The sequence below is a fragment of the Colletes latitarsis genome, chromosome 6 (assembly GCF_051014445.1).
Source record: "Colletes latitarsis isolate SP2378_abdomen chromosome 6, iyColLati1, whole genome shotgun sequence".
NCBI lineage: Eukaryota > Metazoa > Arthropoda > Insecta > Hymenoptera > Colletidae > Colletes > Colletes latitarsis.
In genome coordinates, this window is record NC_135139.1 from 10,866,145 (window position 1) to 10,884,289 (window position 18,145).

An 18,145-nucleotide genomic window follows, 5' to 3' on the forward strand; every position below is an offset into this window, starting at 1 on the left:
GTGATTCAGTTTAATCATTGCACATTACAAATAAGTACAGGTGCGCAAAAACTTGAAAATGTTGGGAACTCGACAGTCAGGATGGGTCGCGAAAAAATCGTATTTGATCGGATCGTGTTGAAAAATGAATAAAATTTACATATTTTTATATAAAAAAACTTAGCCCAAAGCATATTCTTATAATAAAAAATGCGGCGCTGTTAGAAATAAAGCGCCATTTGTTTGTGCGCCACCTAGAGTTCTTCTGACTTACTACTATTGTACCGTGTGTCTTTTGTCTGTAACGAAGCCTCATTTGAACCCCCAAATTTCCATAGGCGCAAGCACGTGCGATCGAAGAATATTTAAAAGCAAAATAATAATGAAAAAAAATTTCATACGAGGTTATTACTCCCTTCACCGTGTTAAATTTTATTCAAATCACCTGCGAAAGTATCGTCTTTCATAATACATTTAAAAATAAACAAAGTCTATGAAGGGGGGGGGGGGGCATCATCGACAACGTTACCTTGCATTAAAACAATTTAATTAAAAAAAACGAAGAATAATAATTTATTTATTTGTCCGTGGGTTGGTTTATTAACTCATATCATCAATACATTATGAAAAATTATTTTTATAATCATCAAAAAATATTTGTACAAAATACTTAATATAATTATATATCATTTATCATTATACAATAATTATAATAGTTATCATCTCACGTGCAACATGAATTTTTAAAGTATAATTTGGTTACACTGTAACTCGTATAGGGTTTTACAGTAACAGTAACAGAGTACCTAGCTGCACCAGTACCTCTGTTTTATAATCTATATGTAATATTTAACAAATATGGAGTCACGTTGTCCAATCTTTGCTAGCGGCATAATGTAACGTTGTTCTTACATTTGCAAATAAATTGGTTCCTTTTTCAAAGAGCGAATCACATTTTCAATCGTTCACGATTCAACAGCGATATACGTATTACGATCCAAGACGTACGTTTAAAATGTTCGGTTTAAGCACAGATGTGTAACATTGAGATTGCTCATTTTGTCAAAACAGTACAAAAGAAATCTTATAACATACCCAACGGTATGCGCGTATTTTACTATCTCCTAATGTAAATGCATATGAAGTCATCTGGTTCATCGTCCATGCGCGAGGATCTATTTTGTGCGCCATCTTGAATAATTTGGACCACGACAAGGAATTGGAATTATTTCGGATGACGTTACGATAGATGTGTTTACATATGTCTAGTGTTCCCAAAATTAATTCCACTTTGATTAGCACCCTTGTTGCTACCATATTGTAAACTTATCACACCCTGTCCAGCTCTTAATTGATCCTCGGTGAAATTACGTACATTTTTGTCTGCCTCTTTTGGTCCGATACTTGGTTTTCCATAGTTACCCGCCTAGAAATTTCATTTCAAATCAAAATAATGCTGGAACTATCCAAGCAATCATTTTTTCAGAACGTGTCTAAATTTTAGTAATTTTAATATCATGCATAGCAAGTTCATAAGCTCGAGAGGATTCACAAAAGATTTTATATTTGTTGTTTCCATGATGTATTATTTTCACTCCATCTGTTATCGATTTTTAAAATATTAAATAATTTTTTAAGCCTTGAATCGATGGTATACAAAGAGTTGAGAAGTTCTACTAATAACAACTAAGAAATATTTCATTTTTCTCCTGATCGAGCGAGTTCCAATCGTGTTTACACATTTCTGTTGACACTCAAGTTTATAGTATTTGTATTAAATCATTTTAATTTGAAAAATAAGTATTTTCAAACCTATGTTTATGTGATTTGTATCAGTTTAATTAGTAGACTATACTTTCTGTGCAATTTAAATTCCCCTCGTACCTTTCTACCGAGAGACTGCAAGCAAATCACTACGGAATTAAGATTTTGTCTTTCCCAGAGATCGACAGTTTGGAACGTCTCTTGCGCCGGGACGCCCAGCGCCCTCGCGGCCTCGAGGAAGGCATTTATATTTTCCATACACTTGAAAGCGAGACTGGTTTTGTTAATTTTCTTCACCGAGCCCTCCTTGATATCATTTACTAATCTGAAACGAGAAAATACCGATTAACACCGAACGAATCGCCATCGCGACGAGTCTCGTTTTAACGGAGTATAAATACTGGCAAAGAAGTACTCCATCCTTTAGGATGTCGTAGAAGTTGTCCATGTCCCCATTGGTGTTTATATTTTCTCCCGTGATCGTCTTGATCCATTCCAAACATTCCTGTGCCAGTTCCTCGCTATATTTACTGTTTATCTGCAACAGAACCGATTTGGGACCATCAATCGCTGTTTCCTCGAACGTTCGTCAATGGCGGCTGGAAATAACTTTATTGCGCGCGAAAGCTTTCGATAAAATAGGCAATTATCTATTCAGAAGCTGTAAAATAGAGTCAAAGATTTTCTCGAAGCATCGAAAATATTTTGGTTGAAATTTTCTAACAGAACTTATTCCCCAAATCAATATACTATTAAAATTGTTGAAATTACATAGACGCTATAAGTTTTTCGAAAAAAAATTTTCTCCGTAAGCTTTATCGAACGAGCACGGAGATTCGTATCAATGTTTCAAACTCGATGGGATATAAGCCTCCTGACCGCTGTCTGTTATTAATTATGCGAGCGATCCAAGTAACACATCCTGTAGGGTCTGCGACACGAGCGTCGCTAAAGTCACTGACCCAACTTGTTTCAACACTTCGTTGTTCTTTCCGACGCGTCCCACAAATTCTCCCCCGTAAACGCAACCATCGTTTCGGAGAAAGTTTTTGTGCCGTGTAAAGAAACCGGTGAACACGTCCCCGCCCACGCTATCGCCGCGGAGGGTTTCAGAAGTGGACAGGTTTTTCCTATTTCTTTCCTTCCTTTTCGCGTATCTTCTACTTTCCTCCTTTAGATTTTAGGAATACACCGGTGCACCGTGAAACGACTACCTGAACAGAACGATATTACTGTGATCTTCGAGGAATATAATACAAGATAGAGGAAAAAGAATTTTATAATTTTATAATAATAATAAACATTAAAGCACTGTAAGTCGTTCTGAGAATATACAGGGTGTTCGACCATCCCTGGGAAAAATTTTAATGGGAGATTCTGGAGGCCAAAATAAGACGAAAATCAAGAATTTCTTGACTGAGGCTTTGTTAAAAAGTTATTAAAAAATTCAATTAAAAAATTTCAAATCATTCTGAAAAAATTATTTTTGATTGCAGGGGACAATTATAATTATTTTTGGTCAATAGACATACCCCGAAATCCTACCCACTTTCTAGAAAAAAATTTGAGAAGGTGTGAAATTTTTCGACAAAATTACAAAATTTCAAATTGTTCTGGAAAAATTATTTTCGGTTGCAGGGGTCCATTACAATTATTTTTGGTAAATAGATATACCCCCGAAATCCTAACCACTTTCGAGAAAGAAATTCCTTATCGAAAATATAATTTCAGGCCAGAAATGTCACTCCAAAATTTCGTGCGTATCTTTAAAACGTCATAACTTCTGAACGAATTGAACGATTTTAATGTTTAAAAAAGCAAACAACGCGTATTTTAGTGAAGAATATGTAGAAATTGCAAAAATATTCGAAAAGTTGATCCTTGACACCACAAAATGAGAAAAACCCCATAAAAATGGTCCAATTTTCAAACGGCCATAACTCCTAAACTAGTAAAGGTATCTCATTGAAATTTTTTTCTGATGCAGAGCCCATGGGTACCTACAAAAAAGTATTAAACAACTTTTCTGTACAGCGCCAACCAAATTGATTAAAAATGAAAAGCGAATTTTTAAGAAAAATCGACAGGGGTAGCTGCTAAAATTTTTCGACAAAATTAAAAAATTTCAAATCGTTCTGGAAAAATTATTTTCGGTTGTGGGGGTCGATTACAATCGTTTTTGGTGAATAGACATACCTCTGAAATCCTGCGCATTTTCGAGAAAAAAATTCAGTACGGGCGGAACTTTAAACGTTAATAACTTTTTAACGAAGCCTCCATCAACAAATTGGTATTCTTGATTTTCGTCCTATTTTGGCCTCTAGAATCTTCCATTACAATATTTCGCTGGGGTAGCCGAACATCTTGTATAAAATCTATTCTAACGTGTAAAAAATTGTCTATGTAGCACATAATCGTAGGAGAAGGAGTTAAATTTTGGTCAATAAAGTTTGGATCTCTCTTGAGCATCTCTGTGTTCTTTGAGGAATATAATACAGGATAAACAAAAGAGAATTTTACTAGATTTTTATAGTAATAATAAAAATGGAAGCATTGTTATTTATTTTGAGAATATATCATTTTTTCTAACGTGTGAGAAATTGTCTATGAAGCAAATTAGAGTAAGGGAAAGGGTTAAATTTCGATTATCAAAGTTTGCATCCAGAAGTTCGGGGGATCGATGGAGAACGCGCACAGTTATTCACATATAAAGCTACCTAAAAAGGAAAGGTTGCAAGCTTGGACCGTCGCATTTATCCTGGTGCAGTATGCATATTCCGTTAGGCATACGGTGTCTCGATCGTGATGCATTTTGCGTCGGAAAGCAACCAGCGTCCCGATCGTACGATTAGAATAACATACCAATCTGACATCTGGCAGCATCGTTAAAGTGTTTTTCCAGCGATTTCGAATTCTTATATTAGAAATTTTGTTGGATACAGCATTTCAAATATATCAATTTTACGTATGTATATCGATACAGAATTCGAAGCAATAGTAATCAAATTCTATGGGGTCTCCTCGTCTTTTGATAACGTTTGAACATTTTTATTTGAATTTATGCAATAGAGAGAGTTCATACTTCATCAAGTATTTTTATTCAAGCCTGCAATTAAGATTATTGAGATTATGTTACTTAAGTAAATACAGTCAAAATACTGTAGTCATTTAATTATTCATTAGGTAGAACAGGCTTCAAATTATAAATAAAGAAAAAGGTGTTTTTGTTGAGCTGGTGGATATACAAAGTTTGTCTTATTTCTGCATTATAAATATTAAGTAATTTATTTGTGAACACAAATTTATACTACTTTAATCATTATATGACTAAATTTTTTTAATTCAAGTTTTCTTTCATTTTATGTACAAAATTACTATTTAAAACAAAGTTTAAATTGTAAATAAAAATGTCTGTAATAAACATTTGAATATATAACTATAATATATATTTTACATCAATTTGAATTTATCATTGAAACAGTTATCTTTAATTAAAAATTGATATACTTGGTCAACATAAATCAGAAAATTAAATTCGATATCGCGAGGGACATGTTTGTTTCTACAATAATAAGGATATATTTAAGATTTGATTAATATTACAATTAACATTGTCATAATTTTATAACATTGCTGGAGGTGGACATTTTCTTGCTTTGGTAAGTAAAATATGCTTGCCGCGTGATTCGAATAGAAAATAAGAATTTTCGAAAGACGTAATATTGCGTTTTAAAGACGTCAGGCATACCTGGACGAAATAGGAAGACGTTCGGAACACTTTTTGTCGACATGAAAGCAATTAATGGCAAGGTAATGGTTCGTTTATACATTGCGTGATAAGAACATAAATCTCTTGCATAGACAAAATCGAAAATTACTCTCAACCTTGATGAGCTTAATGTTTCAACTGTTGCTCAAAAATTTGGGGGCACACTCTGTGTTTTTAATAAATAAAAACCTTCTTGTATATAAATACTTGTTTTGAGGTAGCACTTGGTTGGTATAGTTTCTTTTAATATTAATGAAACAGATTACATTTGACTGTTGAAGTCCAGTTTGAAGAGATTAGTAACTCGTGGGTTGAAATATGAATATACAGGATGTTCGGCTACCCCTGCAAAAAATTGTAATGGGGGATTCTAGAGGCCAAAATAAGACGAAAATGAAGAATACCAATTTGTTGATGGAGGCTTCGTTAATAAGTTATTAACAATTAAATTCAAAAATTTCAAATCGTTCTGAACAAATTATTTTCGGTTGCGAGGGTCAATTACAATCATTTTTGGTGAATACACATACTTCCGAAATCCTATCCACTTTCGAGAAAAAAATTCGAGTAAGTGCTGAAAGTTTTGGGTGGAAAAAAAGACTTTCGAATCGTATTGGAAAAATTATTTTTAGTTGCAGGGGTCAATTGCAAGCATTTTTGGTCAATAGACATACCCCCGAAATCCTACTCAGTTTCGAGAAAAAAATTCAGTACGGTCGGAACTTTAAACGTTAATGACTGTTTAACGAAGCCTTCATCAACAAATTGGTATTCTTGATTTTCGTCTTATTTTGGCCTCTAGAATCCCCCATTAAAATTTTTCCCAGGGGTGGCCGAACACCCTGTATATTAAAGCTAAAGAAAAGGGATGGGGCATGGGATGACGAACTTAGGTGAACTCTACCCTTGTTGACTAAATGAACAAGGGTAGACTTTGGCCATAAGGGCTTGTAATCTAGGCGACTCAGAGGTGATGATCCAGAGTATACATTGATAAAGAAGTTGGTCATCCAACATGACAATTACTTTATTGCTTACTTTTTTACAAAACCATCGCTTTAGTACAATGTAGAATTCAATCAATCATCTACTTATTTTGATATTGATACTGTATCACAGATAGATGATAAGTCTTATGCTATCAAACAGATTATATCAAAAAGTGCTGTCCTTGAAGTTGATAGAGATTGGTAAAAATGCAAACTGTCTTATCCTTGGATAAGATTTTTAAGAATTAACAATTCTTGTATTAGGAATACAATTATAATTTTTAAAGATAATATTTTCAGTAAAATATTTATCTACATCCGAACAAACATTCATTTTTTAAATTTTAGCGTTGTTACAAACTGTTTGGTAACAGTCCCTATGTGATTATTGATAACATACGTGACAACACTGATCTAAAAATCTTATAGATCTCTATCAGCGATATTGTCAGGTAGAAAACAAGTAACGTAAGAGTCACAATTCGGTCCCAGGGTTTGGCATGCAAAGTGAAATCACCTAATAAGAATTTTCTTTATACAAATCAGGCAGTTCATCAGAACAATGCCGAGTTTCATGCAAAGAAGTTTCACATTAGAGGTATTCGCTTTCACCAAACGCGTCGTTCGGCTTGTTGAAAGCGCGCCTCCTTCCTCAAGTTAGAATATGTAAGTGCGATTATTATATATAACACCATTAACATCAACAGTGATTATTTAACATCGAAACATCTAAACTTTTACGGAAAAAGTCTTCTTTTCAAACTCGATCACCCGATGAAATATTCAAAAAATCAAAGACTAGCAAAATTTTATTCGAATATTAACTATATTAAACAGATTTTTATTTGTTCAAATATTTCATTCTGTACTGCAAATTTTAACTATTATTCAAAGAGTAACTTTCGAAAGTTTTATCTAAGAATTTTACCCATTTTTTTTTTAATTATATCGTTCATTTGTTTTCTTTCACATTTCACGAGTATAAAATTGATTATACAGTAACGTAAATGATTTTAAGTATCGTATACATATTGTTGTCAATTACCTTTGTTTATAACATACTGAGAAAGAAATATTTACTTCGCGTATGTATAGTGATTCTTTTCTCAGGCTCGTACGAATCTAAAAAGTCAGTAAATTGTGCTATTGCAGGTATTGCTTGCTAATTAGGTTTCCCAATTGTTTTGCTACGTCAACGAGTTAACGAGCTGCAATTGACGCGTGATGAATTTCGTCTTTTGAGTTATTAATTATTTGCTACGGAGGTAACAACAGTTTTAACTAGGGCGGATTACGTAAACTGCACGTTTTGAGGTTTCGAACAGCAATGCTTAACCGTTTATGGTCAAAGACCGAGACGTTCTTGATGGTATAGCTTTGTCAACCGCGGCTCTGACACGACGTCACATTTAATTAACGAAATATTACCTTCGAGTAAGACGGTATCAGTCCGATGCAAATTTATTCTAATTAAGCGACTGTGCAACATTTCCGCTCATTAGCATTCTATGTTTGACAATTATCGCGCACCCTGTAGTATTAAAATTTTAGAGTTTCTCGTCAAACATTTATTGACAATTCTAAAGAGCTAATTACATATTTGAGGATTATAAAAGATACTGTGTCAACATTGGGATTTTCTGTATCTGTAAATCATATTTATTTAGACTTTGCAGAGTGTATAATACGATAATAAGTGCACGTACCCTAAAATATCAACAGAACGCCATTTGTGAAGCAAATTGGAAGAATAACGATTTAAGTTGTTATCTTCATTGTATTATTTTGATACGTATATGTGTTATTAATTATGAAAGTGGTCTAAGCTAGGAGTTGGAGAAAATTGAATTTACTTAAAGACAGATGATTTTGTTTTAAATTTGTGATGTTTTATTATGTGTTCTTGGAAAGTTTGAATACACACGATCTAGAGAAACACTTTAAAGATTGATATACAACATTGATTTTTTTTTGTTATTTCTCAGCTTTTATTTAAATAAAGAACTAAACTGTATCCGTCGATACTGAAGTTACAGTGTTTATGCATTTTTTTTTATTAAAAATGACTGAATATCTTTAATATTCAGCAGCTTATTCATGCTTGGCTGTCGACTCATTTAAATCACAGCCTTCGCTTGTCAGTAATTTGTCAAGTACAGCATTTGTTCCGGCACAGTAGAACGTTGATTATTAGAGTCGGTCGAGGAAATCAGTCGAGGAAAACTACAGTTGTAACTATGTTATAAAACAGCAGGGTACAAAATAATTCCGAATGACGCACGTTCGTTGCAAGAAAGCATGGTAAACGTAATGTAGAAAGTAAATAAATAATTTTGAGATATAGCTGAATTTTGTATTCCTCGTAAAATAAATATTTGAACATCAATTTCTTTTCGAGTTTCCCTCCATCTTTATAATATTAATTCACACTATTAAAAAAAAAATGACGAGTTAAAACAAATCCCAAATAAAATTTAGCAAACATCTTTATTTCACTTTAAGATTGTCATATTAATTTTAAAATTTCTATATAGGTTCTTAAATTAAATAACTATTTTTTAAAGGACCACTAACCAATTTTAATTCGTTTTCAAACGTTTTACATTATTATTATTTTTGTAACTTCTGTTTCGGTTATTTCTTCCTATTAATCAACTCACACGGATAATAAATAAATAACTTTATTTCTCAAAGCATTCGTAAACGTTTAGTGTGAATTTTGAAAGCGACGTAAGTTTTGCATAAGTCCAGGTGAGTTTAAACATCGACGCGACGTTTTCACGAGCCTCTCTATTCGTTCGACGATAATGTTCGAATTGTATGCAGGCGTCCACTATCTCGATGATACCAGCCGACAATGTAGACCATTATACGAATTCTATATATAGGTATTAAGTAAGCGTGCGATAATTTCATTAACGGAGAAACGAGTAATCACGCGTCAACGTTGGTATTCGCGCAAAAAATGTACATACTACAAATTCATGCTGACGAACCGAAACGAAGCAATGGCCGCTCCGTGGAAGTGCCGTTCGTCGATTACGAAAACACCTGGCAAGATTTGCTTCTGTGATTTCGTGTCGACGATTCTAGCAAGTCCGAAGGTCTGCCAGGCGAAGTGAGTTTGCAAATACCTCATTTTTCGTTCCACGTTCGTGCAATTATCGACTCGATTATTCTTGCGTTAAATCGATTTAAGCATCGCTAAAATAATTTGTGACCAATTCTCCGGTTAAAGTTTGAAAAATATATTTCTGTATTTTTACTTATAAACTACATTCCGCGTAAAAGGTTTATTTCTGTCTTCACCGAGTACTAGAGACCTTATTTCAATTTCTTGAACGGGATAACGCAACATAGAGTCGACCTTGAGAAAATACCGGTTCGTTAAGACAAACTCCCACATGCAAATCGAGTAGCCTAGACTTCTCGTCGGATCATAAAGAGCAACTAAACGGAATTTTAAGTAAATTGGACGGAAATAGTAAAAGCTATAGGGAAGTCACAAACACACAGACTTTTAATGCGTGTAGATATTTGCAGTGACGATATACACCATTTGACAGATGCTATCTAGAAGTTAAAAGTGCGGATTATAGATTAAATTCAGGGTGTATGCAATCTTGAGTGGGTTTATTTACTTATAAAATTTTATATAAAACAATTCTTAACCCTCTATGGGCTGAATTTTTTTCTTAAATGTAAACTTGCAAGGCATTAACTTTGATATTTCAGGTTCTTGGTGCTGCCAACCATCGTCAATATTGTTATTGTTTATCTCAGAGATATTATATAATTACGTCATCTTGTGAAAAAGCTAAAATTATTTAGAAAGTTATATGGGCCTATAGAGGGTTAAGATGTAAAATTTCGATGACCAATGTATTAATACGAATAGAAGCTTTTTTTATTCTTTGATGTTCTCTTTGCATCGTACCTCCTACTCTAAGGGTTGTATCCCCTGCTTTAGAAATCAACGATTTGGAAAAACAATTTCTTCGAACTAACAAACTGAGAGGAAAAAAATGAGAGGAAATGGCCGATAATTCTACCACAAACCTAGGATAATCTTCTCGAATACCCGTCAGGAAACAATAGTTTTTATATTAAATTCTACGAAGACCAACGTCTCGACCACATAAAGAGTGAAAAGCAAAACGAGAACTTTAGGGACAGGGTGTGACGTCTACCTATATAGATTCCACAGCATACCAAGCGTTCTTGAATCCGGCTCTTCTCCAGCAGGATTCTAAGGTTCGACGGGTGTGGTGGAGAGTCCATTGTGTTCGAAATTATGCGGGGTTACAACGGACCCTCACCTGTATCATTTTTCTCGCTCTAACAAAAAAACGCTTTCGTAGACCGCAATCTCTTATCTCTTTCTTTTAATTAGAAAAATATTAAAACGTCAGTAGACCACGTACGTATTCCCTCGAATTTTTCGTTCCAATCGAAAGGTATTCGAGCTTTCACAAGGTAAAACAGATTCTTTCTGCCGTGGTTGACAGTCGGAATGTTTTATGAAGGGCCCATTATACCTGGCTCCAGAATTGAGAAGGTAGCCCTGGAGCCAAATGACTCGGAAATTTCCTGGGATCTCAGAAAATGTTTGCATATACCAGCATTCACATTTCGTGCTACAGTTCATGGCACAGAATTGCAGTCGTTAAATATTGAATGACTGGAGAAAGGAAGGGGCTCGAAAAACACATTTCACGAATCTAGATAAAAGTCCTTTCAGAGATTTTAGATTTAAAATTATGAAATACGAACGTGGGTTTCCTGGAGGCACGAAATTTTGAAATGTATATTTATTATTTATTTTACATCGTTGTCTCTTCGGAAGTTTTTGATAACGAGGCGTTAAAAAAATTTTGGGTCAAAGAACACAGTTAGAAATGTTTCATCGAGTCGAAACTTTTAGCGAAACGCGCGGCCACTAAATCGTCAAGAGGAAAGCAAAAATAAAAGGAAAATATCCTTGTTTCTTACATAATGAAAGCAACATGTTCAAGCACGCGTTGCCAGCGCAGATTGTTACGGGCGAACGTGATTTGAATGCGTCAGAAGAGGGCAAGTGTTTGCAATTAAAGGATCGCCTTGCTCGCGCTCTCTAACGCTCGCGACAGTGACGTTTTTAATGGCACGTTAGCTCGTTCACGGTCGTGTAAACTGGGTCAGAGGCCTGCCATCGACGGACCACTAGACAAATTGAAGGAAGCCCTCTCAAATCGCGTTTCTGCTTACGTCGTGTCGCGTTAAATTAATTTATCGACTGTGGAATTAACGTTGTAATCCGACTTGTTCGACGCCGAAACGATCGAATTGCGTTTTCAGACACTCTTTGCTATTTTATTTCGACGATACTGCTAGAGTAAACTTTAATAAAAATGCTTAGAAGAGATTAATACTCATTGGGCTCTCGAAACTTATCGATACTCTTGAAACTTTCAAATATTCCAAGATCGTCGAGAGATTCGAGCTTCGAATTTTCCGCCATTCTGCATTTCGACTGAGATTCGGTACCGTTCTAATAATTATGAATACTGTATTCGTACGTACTATATGAACCTTGTCTATGAACTTTGCTCCGTTTCTTTGTAACGAAAAAAAACACGATTCGATTCGTGCACCTTTTCAGAAAAAATCGTTGACCCACTTTCCGTGACCTCGCCATGCATTATTCCCGTAAGGTTTATCCACTTACACGCAACACGTTTTCAATTCACGAGCTACCTCGAAGGTTGTTGCTTACTGTCGGCCATATAAGGGCCTCTAAACGAGATGAAGCCCGAACAGGTAAGGTATCGCGTACCGTGTTCGTACGTGGAAGTTTGCAAATTGAATGAAGTCACTTACGAATATGTCACGATTATACAATCGCCTTGGAATCGTCATTTAATCTATTTATCGTCTTTGCTCGTCCGTACGAAGTAAATAATCGAACCCCCGTTCAGGTTTGTGTCGCCGTTGTCTAACGAAACCGTATAGTTCAACGTCAGCTCCCCTTTCATACTGGTACTCGAATTAAATCTGATTAGCTCCCACTTAATGAGTGTGGCTGCAGATTTGCTCTATTCAGCGAAACCTTGACGCAAAAGATCGACGTCTGTGACAAAATGTTCCAGACCTCCAGTGGACCAAATAACTCGAAATATAAAAATCGATTAACGCTAAAAAATCTTTCGTATTGAAGGTCAATTTATAATAATGATAGAATATTAAAACTTTTTTTAAAGTAAGAATTAAATTTAGAATTAAGTAATAGAAAATTATTCTTGAAATTTGAAAGTTGCAAGAGCAAAAGAAGATAAAAACGTATTTTAATTAGAATATCAAATATTTAAATTTCAAATTAATAGCATTTTGTTTCTTTTTTTAAATTGTTAGTACATATTGGTGGAATAGTGCTTAATCCTGCTTACAAATAGAAGGGTTAACGACCAATTGTTGAGATCAAAGTTTTGCTATGCAATTCACGAAACTTTCCCTCCTTCGACTATCTTGTTTCTATTTCCATCCATGAATAATGCAACGATAGCAGATGAATAAAAACATTTTTATTCGTACGATATAAATCGTTCTTTCCTATCTTTGTATCGCTCGAATTATAGGAAAAGGAGTAACTGCTGGCTGATTAATATTCATGCGATTCTTAACGAGCACGCAAGATTCGGCTTGGATAGAAATTTATTGCATTTTAACTACAAAGTTCACGGTTGTTTCTCGACCATGAAATTTGTTCTATCACTCGTGGGAATTTACTTGTGTTAATTTCAAAGAATGCAAAGCCAGGGAGGGGAGACGGTGTCGAGGTTGCTGTGATAGTTTCTGCAAACTCGGTCATCTTTTTCAAACGACAGCACAGTTTTCAATTAATTTTAACTTCGCATCTGCTTGAATAATTGTTCCCCATGTTAGCGTAAAAATGATTTAAATATTCCCTTTAATTTGTCTAGTGGTTCATACAGGCAATATAAAAATGTTATTGAACCTTAAAATCTTAAATTATTTTATGGATCTTAATGGGAAATTGTAAATGTCGTGTTTACAAAAGTTTATTACTATTAACTATCTTTTGATCCATTCAGCTTTCTATCTTGAGCCATTCACACGATTACAGATCATCCAGCAGTCAACGCATTGAATTAAATTGTATAGAAACGGTAAATAATACTATAATCAGTTACAATACATAATTCGATTTGTCCAGATTTGCAGAACTTCAGTTAAATACATAATCAGAACAGATTTCCTAACGTGTTCCGACGGGGATCGTTCGATTAAGTAATAAATCATTGGGGCGAACGATCGATAATTAAAGTCGACTTAGATCGACGCTTGACAAAGATATGACATAAGGAAGAAGCTATGCTTGAATGACTCACGAATAAGAGAAAGTTCCTCGAGAATGGTCTGTAGTTTGCACTTAACTTCGTTACAATACTATAAAGAATACGAGAACGCTCGATTACACCCTTTAAGGAAATTCGTCCAAACAGAAATTCATTTTAGTCGCCATCGAACAGCGTTTTGTGCTCAGTTATTAATTATTTCCTTCGTGAATAATAAGATCTGATTTTAGATTCATAACAAGTGATCCTAGATAACTTTACATAGTGCTTTTCATCAAAATTACGAAAACCCTTATAATCTTGTCCGCCATATTGATTTTAGAAATGTGACTCCAGATTCGTTACGTATTCGCAGGTTCTTATTTATGAACAATGTAAAAGTCGCAACGAAATTGTAGACAGCAGTTAAAGACCCGTATCGGGTGAACTGTAAAGTTTCTAAACGACTCATTTAACCGGATAAAAGTATTTTATTCGTTGAAACGCAGGGATTCCAAGAGAAAACGCGACCTCCTCGTTTACAAGGAAGTTGACGATTAGTTAGGTACCGATGATTCTTTTGATCGATAAACTTTCATATTTTTAGGGCATCTTACCGTCTTCTATCTTATCCAGAATGTATCATCGAACTTTTTATCGGTTACTCATGACTCTTTTTTAAGGCGTTTCGATGATTCAGAACCTCGTTTTCACGAAGAGATCGAACCAGACGTAAGATTCCACAAACGTGTGCCTCGACTCGCTCTACAGAATTCGTATTGCATTGCTCGGTGTCCTTCGCCTCTATTGCCATGCTCGGCCTCGCGCGTCAACTAATGATTTGTGTACGAATTCATGTCTGTTCGCGAACGTGGAGTTTCGCGAGCCCGAGATTGCGACAGCGAGGAATTTTTGTCGACGCGTTTGCTCCTTGTGGTTAATTCCGTTAAATATTTACACTTTCGTTTTTCGAGATGGGCCCACCTGTAAAAATTCTTCGAGCAAGCCGAAGTATTCCACGCTGTACGGTGAACCAGAATCAAATATTACCTGTTCGGACTTTCAATACGTTATTTAATAATTAAGTAATCGAGTCAAGATGATGACAATTTTCTGTTTACATATTGTTCAAAATTTTCAAGCTATGGAACAAGTTAGATTCCAAGACAGGTGACAAGAATATTAAAAATAAAGAACCATTAATTTAAAGTATCTTCTGAAACTACGTCGAATCGAATATTAGCTGTTCAGACTTTCAACTCAACACGTTATTTAATAATTAAATAATCGAGTCAAGATGATGACAATTTTCTGTTTACATATTGTTCAAAATTTTCAATCTATGGAACAAGTTAGATTCCAAGACAGATGACAAAAATATTAAAAATAAAGAACTATTAACTTAAAGTATCTTCTGAAACTACGTCTCGAGTCGCGAATCGAACGTCGTTCCGTGGAGATTTGAATGCCGGAACAGAACGATGAATGACGTAAAAGTCAGCGAGCGTGAGAATTTCGAGGCTGACGAACGAAAATCGTAGGCAAGATTCTCCGAGGAGCCTTTGGCTGTTCGTTCCTAAAACGGAAAGCACTTTACAGCGTTTCCGGTGGCTAATACAGATATCCTCCTCGGGGATGAAGCATGCCTATGTTTAGATCCGAAGCATAATACCGCGCATTCATCGTGCGACGTTCACGGAAACACGTGGCCGTAATTGTTATCTCTAATTTCTAAGGCATCACGTCCACGAAAAAGGACTCGGTTAAAATAATAATTTTATAGACAATGAAAATATAATAATGATAAGGTTCGACATTGATGTGCTTCCTCTGATAATTTCGATTGCTTTTTGTAAAACGTTTTGTTTCGCGTAAAGTATCGAAGAACTGTCACCGAGGGGGATCTTTGAACCGACAGATCCCATTAATTATGAAAAGTGGTTATGGTTCGCGCGGCGAGCCTGAAGATACCGATAACAATGCTATTGTTGACCTAGTGTCGTGTTGCAATTAGCGTAACACGTGCATGCTATTCGATCGATTATCATACTACCGATGAATTGCATAATGGTCTTGGACCTTGGAAATTCGAGTTCATCGCACCTCGACTATCGTTTTACATCTTTTCATTCGAGCCAACGCCTCCACCTAATCGTGGAATAGAAACCTCGTCGTATCAGCGAACTACATACAACGAATGAACCGTTGGCATTCCGACGACGATAAGCGCGTATCTTCGTAATGAGTGCTCGTTCCTCCACGAGTGCTATAATGAGCGTCCTTCGGACTTGTTACTTGCCGATTGTTTCACGAGAAACAAAAAGAACCGGTTCGAAGTCGGTAAAACAACGGATCCCTTGTGTTTTGCCCCATTTTTCCCTCCCTTGTTCAATTCAGAGACTACACCAGCTTTTATGCTACGCGATGCAACAGTGTTCCCCGATTTGATCATCATTTTTTCTATTATCCCACGCAAATGTTTACGTCCTAATTTAAACGCGTTTCTTCTCTTTTGATTCTATTGGCAAACGATTGTTGTTAAAGGAATTAATTAACATAGAATTAAGAATTAAGTATTAAATAATTCTTTTATGGTAGGAAATATAACAAACTAATCAAGTCATTTGATGGCCTCTGAGGAATCGAAGCTTTATCGATAGAGGGAATTTTGCAGTACCTCGGACTTTCGTTTGTTCCCAAAATTGAAGACTATTTCGAAGACGGAATGTAACCGAGTCGTAGGATACTACGTCGAGAAACGAGAACTCAAAATACTGCGTTTTCGTTCTTGAACGACCCTCGTGACACAGAAATATTAGGAAGGCGATGTCGAAGCGATTACTGCGAAGAAGTGTACCATGGCCAGCGAGTTTCGTGAGGGACGCTCCCTTCTTTGGCAGCAGAGTCTCATTTTAATTCCCCGGTCGAAAGGAGGGACGTCTGGCAGCTGTTGCCGACGAACTCGCGAGCAAATTCGACGGAAAGGTGTGCACCCGGTGTATGTACCTTCAGGTGTCCCGAAAAGAACGCTCCTCGAGCGTATCAAAACTTTGATACTCTTCCGTGAATCCTTCGTTTGCGCTCGACTTATCTGCGCCCACGTACCATCGCCTTCGAAGTCCCGTATACCGTTTTCTTCTTCAAATTTTCATGGAACAAAATTCCTTTTAACGACATTCAATGATCTCTCCTATCGCTGTGTAAACGTGCACCGCGCATTCCGATTGCAACTTATAGGATTACGTTTCGATAAGCGCCATGGAATCTCTGCGACACGAGTATCTTAATCTACAGACGTTTGACTAGCGCGTACTTACACCTAGATCCAAGATAAACACACGAATATCACTGCTCCTCGGTTCGTGACGAAGCAGTATGTTTACCGATTTTAGACCACCGCCAAAGAAACAAAAACAGAAACGGAGATACGAAATCGAGAAACAGCCAGATCTTCGTTCTTAATTTACCAAGCTTATCCATGTTTGTTGAAAAATATTATCGGTTGAGGAAACCAGTAGAAACGTGTAGATTCTAGGTTCATAAGGGTCAATGAATTTCAATTGTAGCAGGGTCAGTGGCGAGTACCCTTGAACTCCCCATCAACAAAGTCTACTATCTGAATTCGAGTGGCATACGGAAGTCTATCGACGTGGTCAAATATTAATAATTACCGAGGTACTCTTCGGCTGATTTTCAACGCGATAAATATTCAAAATGTTATCCATTACAATCAATACAAATACACTTAATATGTGTGCTAGTGTTTCCTTCGTTCACGAACACCTTGGTAACTATTAATTAAATTAAATAAACCACAGAGATAACGTTAAATATTAATTAAAATATTTGTAAGAATACTGTTTATTTAATTAAAATTATCGAGACGATTTCCACACCCCATAGATCACTGATCAACCGAAATATTATTTCACCTCCTGTCGTTGGTGCGAGTTCAGGTGCAATGAACCCCGGTCACCGCGCATGCGCGTACACGCACCCTCAGTAGGTCGAATTCCTCGGGGGATGGTCGCGCACTGGGTCACGGTGGCACACCGACCAAACTCGACGCTCAGCGAAAGAGTAAAATAAAATAGATTCGTCCCTTACCTTTCTCTGGGCTTCAGCCGCGAAACCCGACTTGGCAGCCCTGTTACTGGCCATCATACCCTCGACGTGACTTTGCAACAACCAAAAGAAATGAAAACGAACGAACCTCGCGACGATCGTGATTGCTCGAACGGAAAATAATAACGGTATCTCGCGATGTTCACTGTTCCACGGTCGCGGCTCGACTGACACGACCGAAACCG

At 36.1% G+C, this 18,145-nt stretch overlaps 1 protein-coding gene across 1 annotated transcript; it reads right to left on the reverse strand.

The window, feature by feature from the left end:
- Positions 1–551: 551 nt before the first annotated feature.
- On the reverse strand, positions 552–18,145 carry Chd64 (transgelin calponin-3). Its single transcript, XM_076766096.1, has 4 exons — positions 17,943–18,145; positions 2,145–2,281; positions 1,864–2,068; positions 552–1,405 (listed from the first exon to the last, which is right to left on the reverse strand). Exons 1-4 carry the CDS (start codon positions 17,997–17,999, stop codon positions 1,235–1,237), a joined length of 570 nt encoding a protein of 189 aa, XP_076622211.1. The 5' UTR covers positions 18,000–18,145; the 3' UTR covers positions 552–1,234.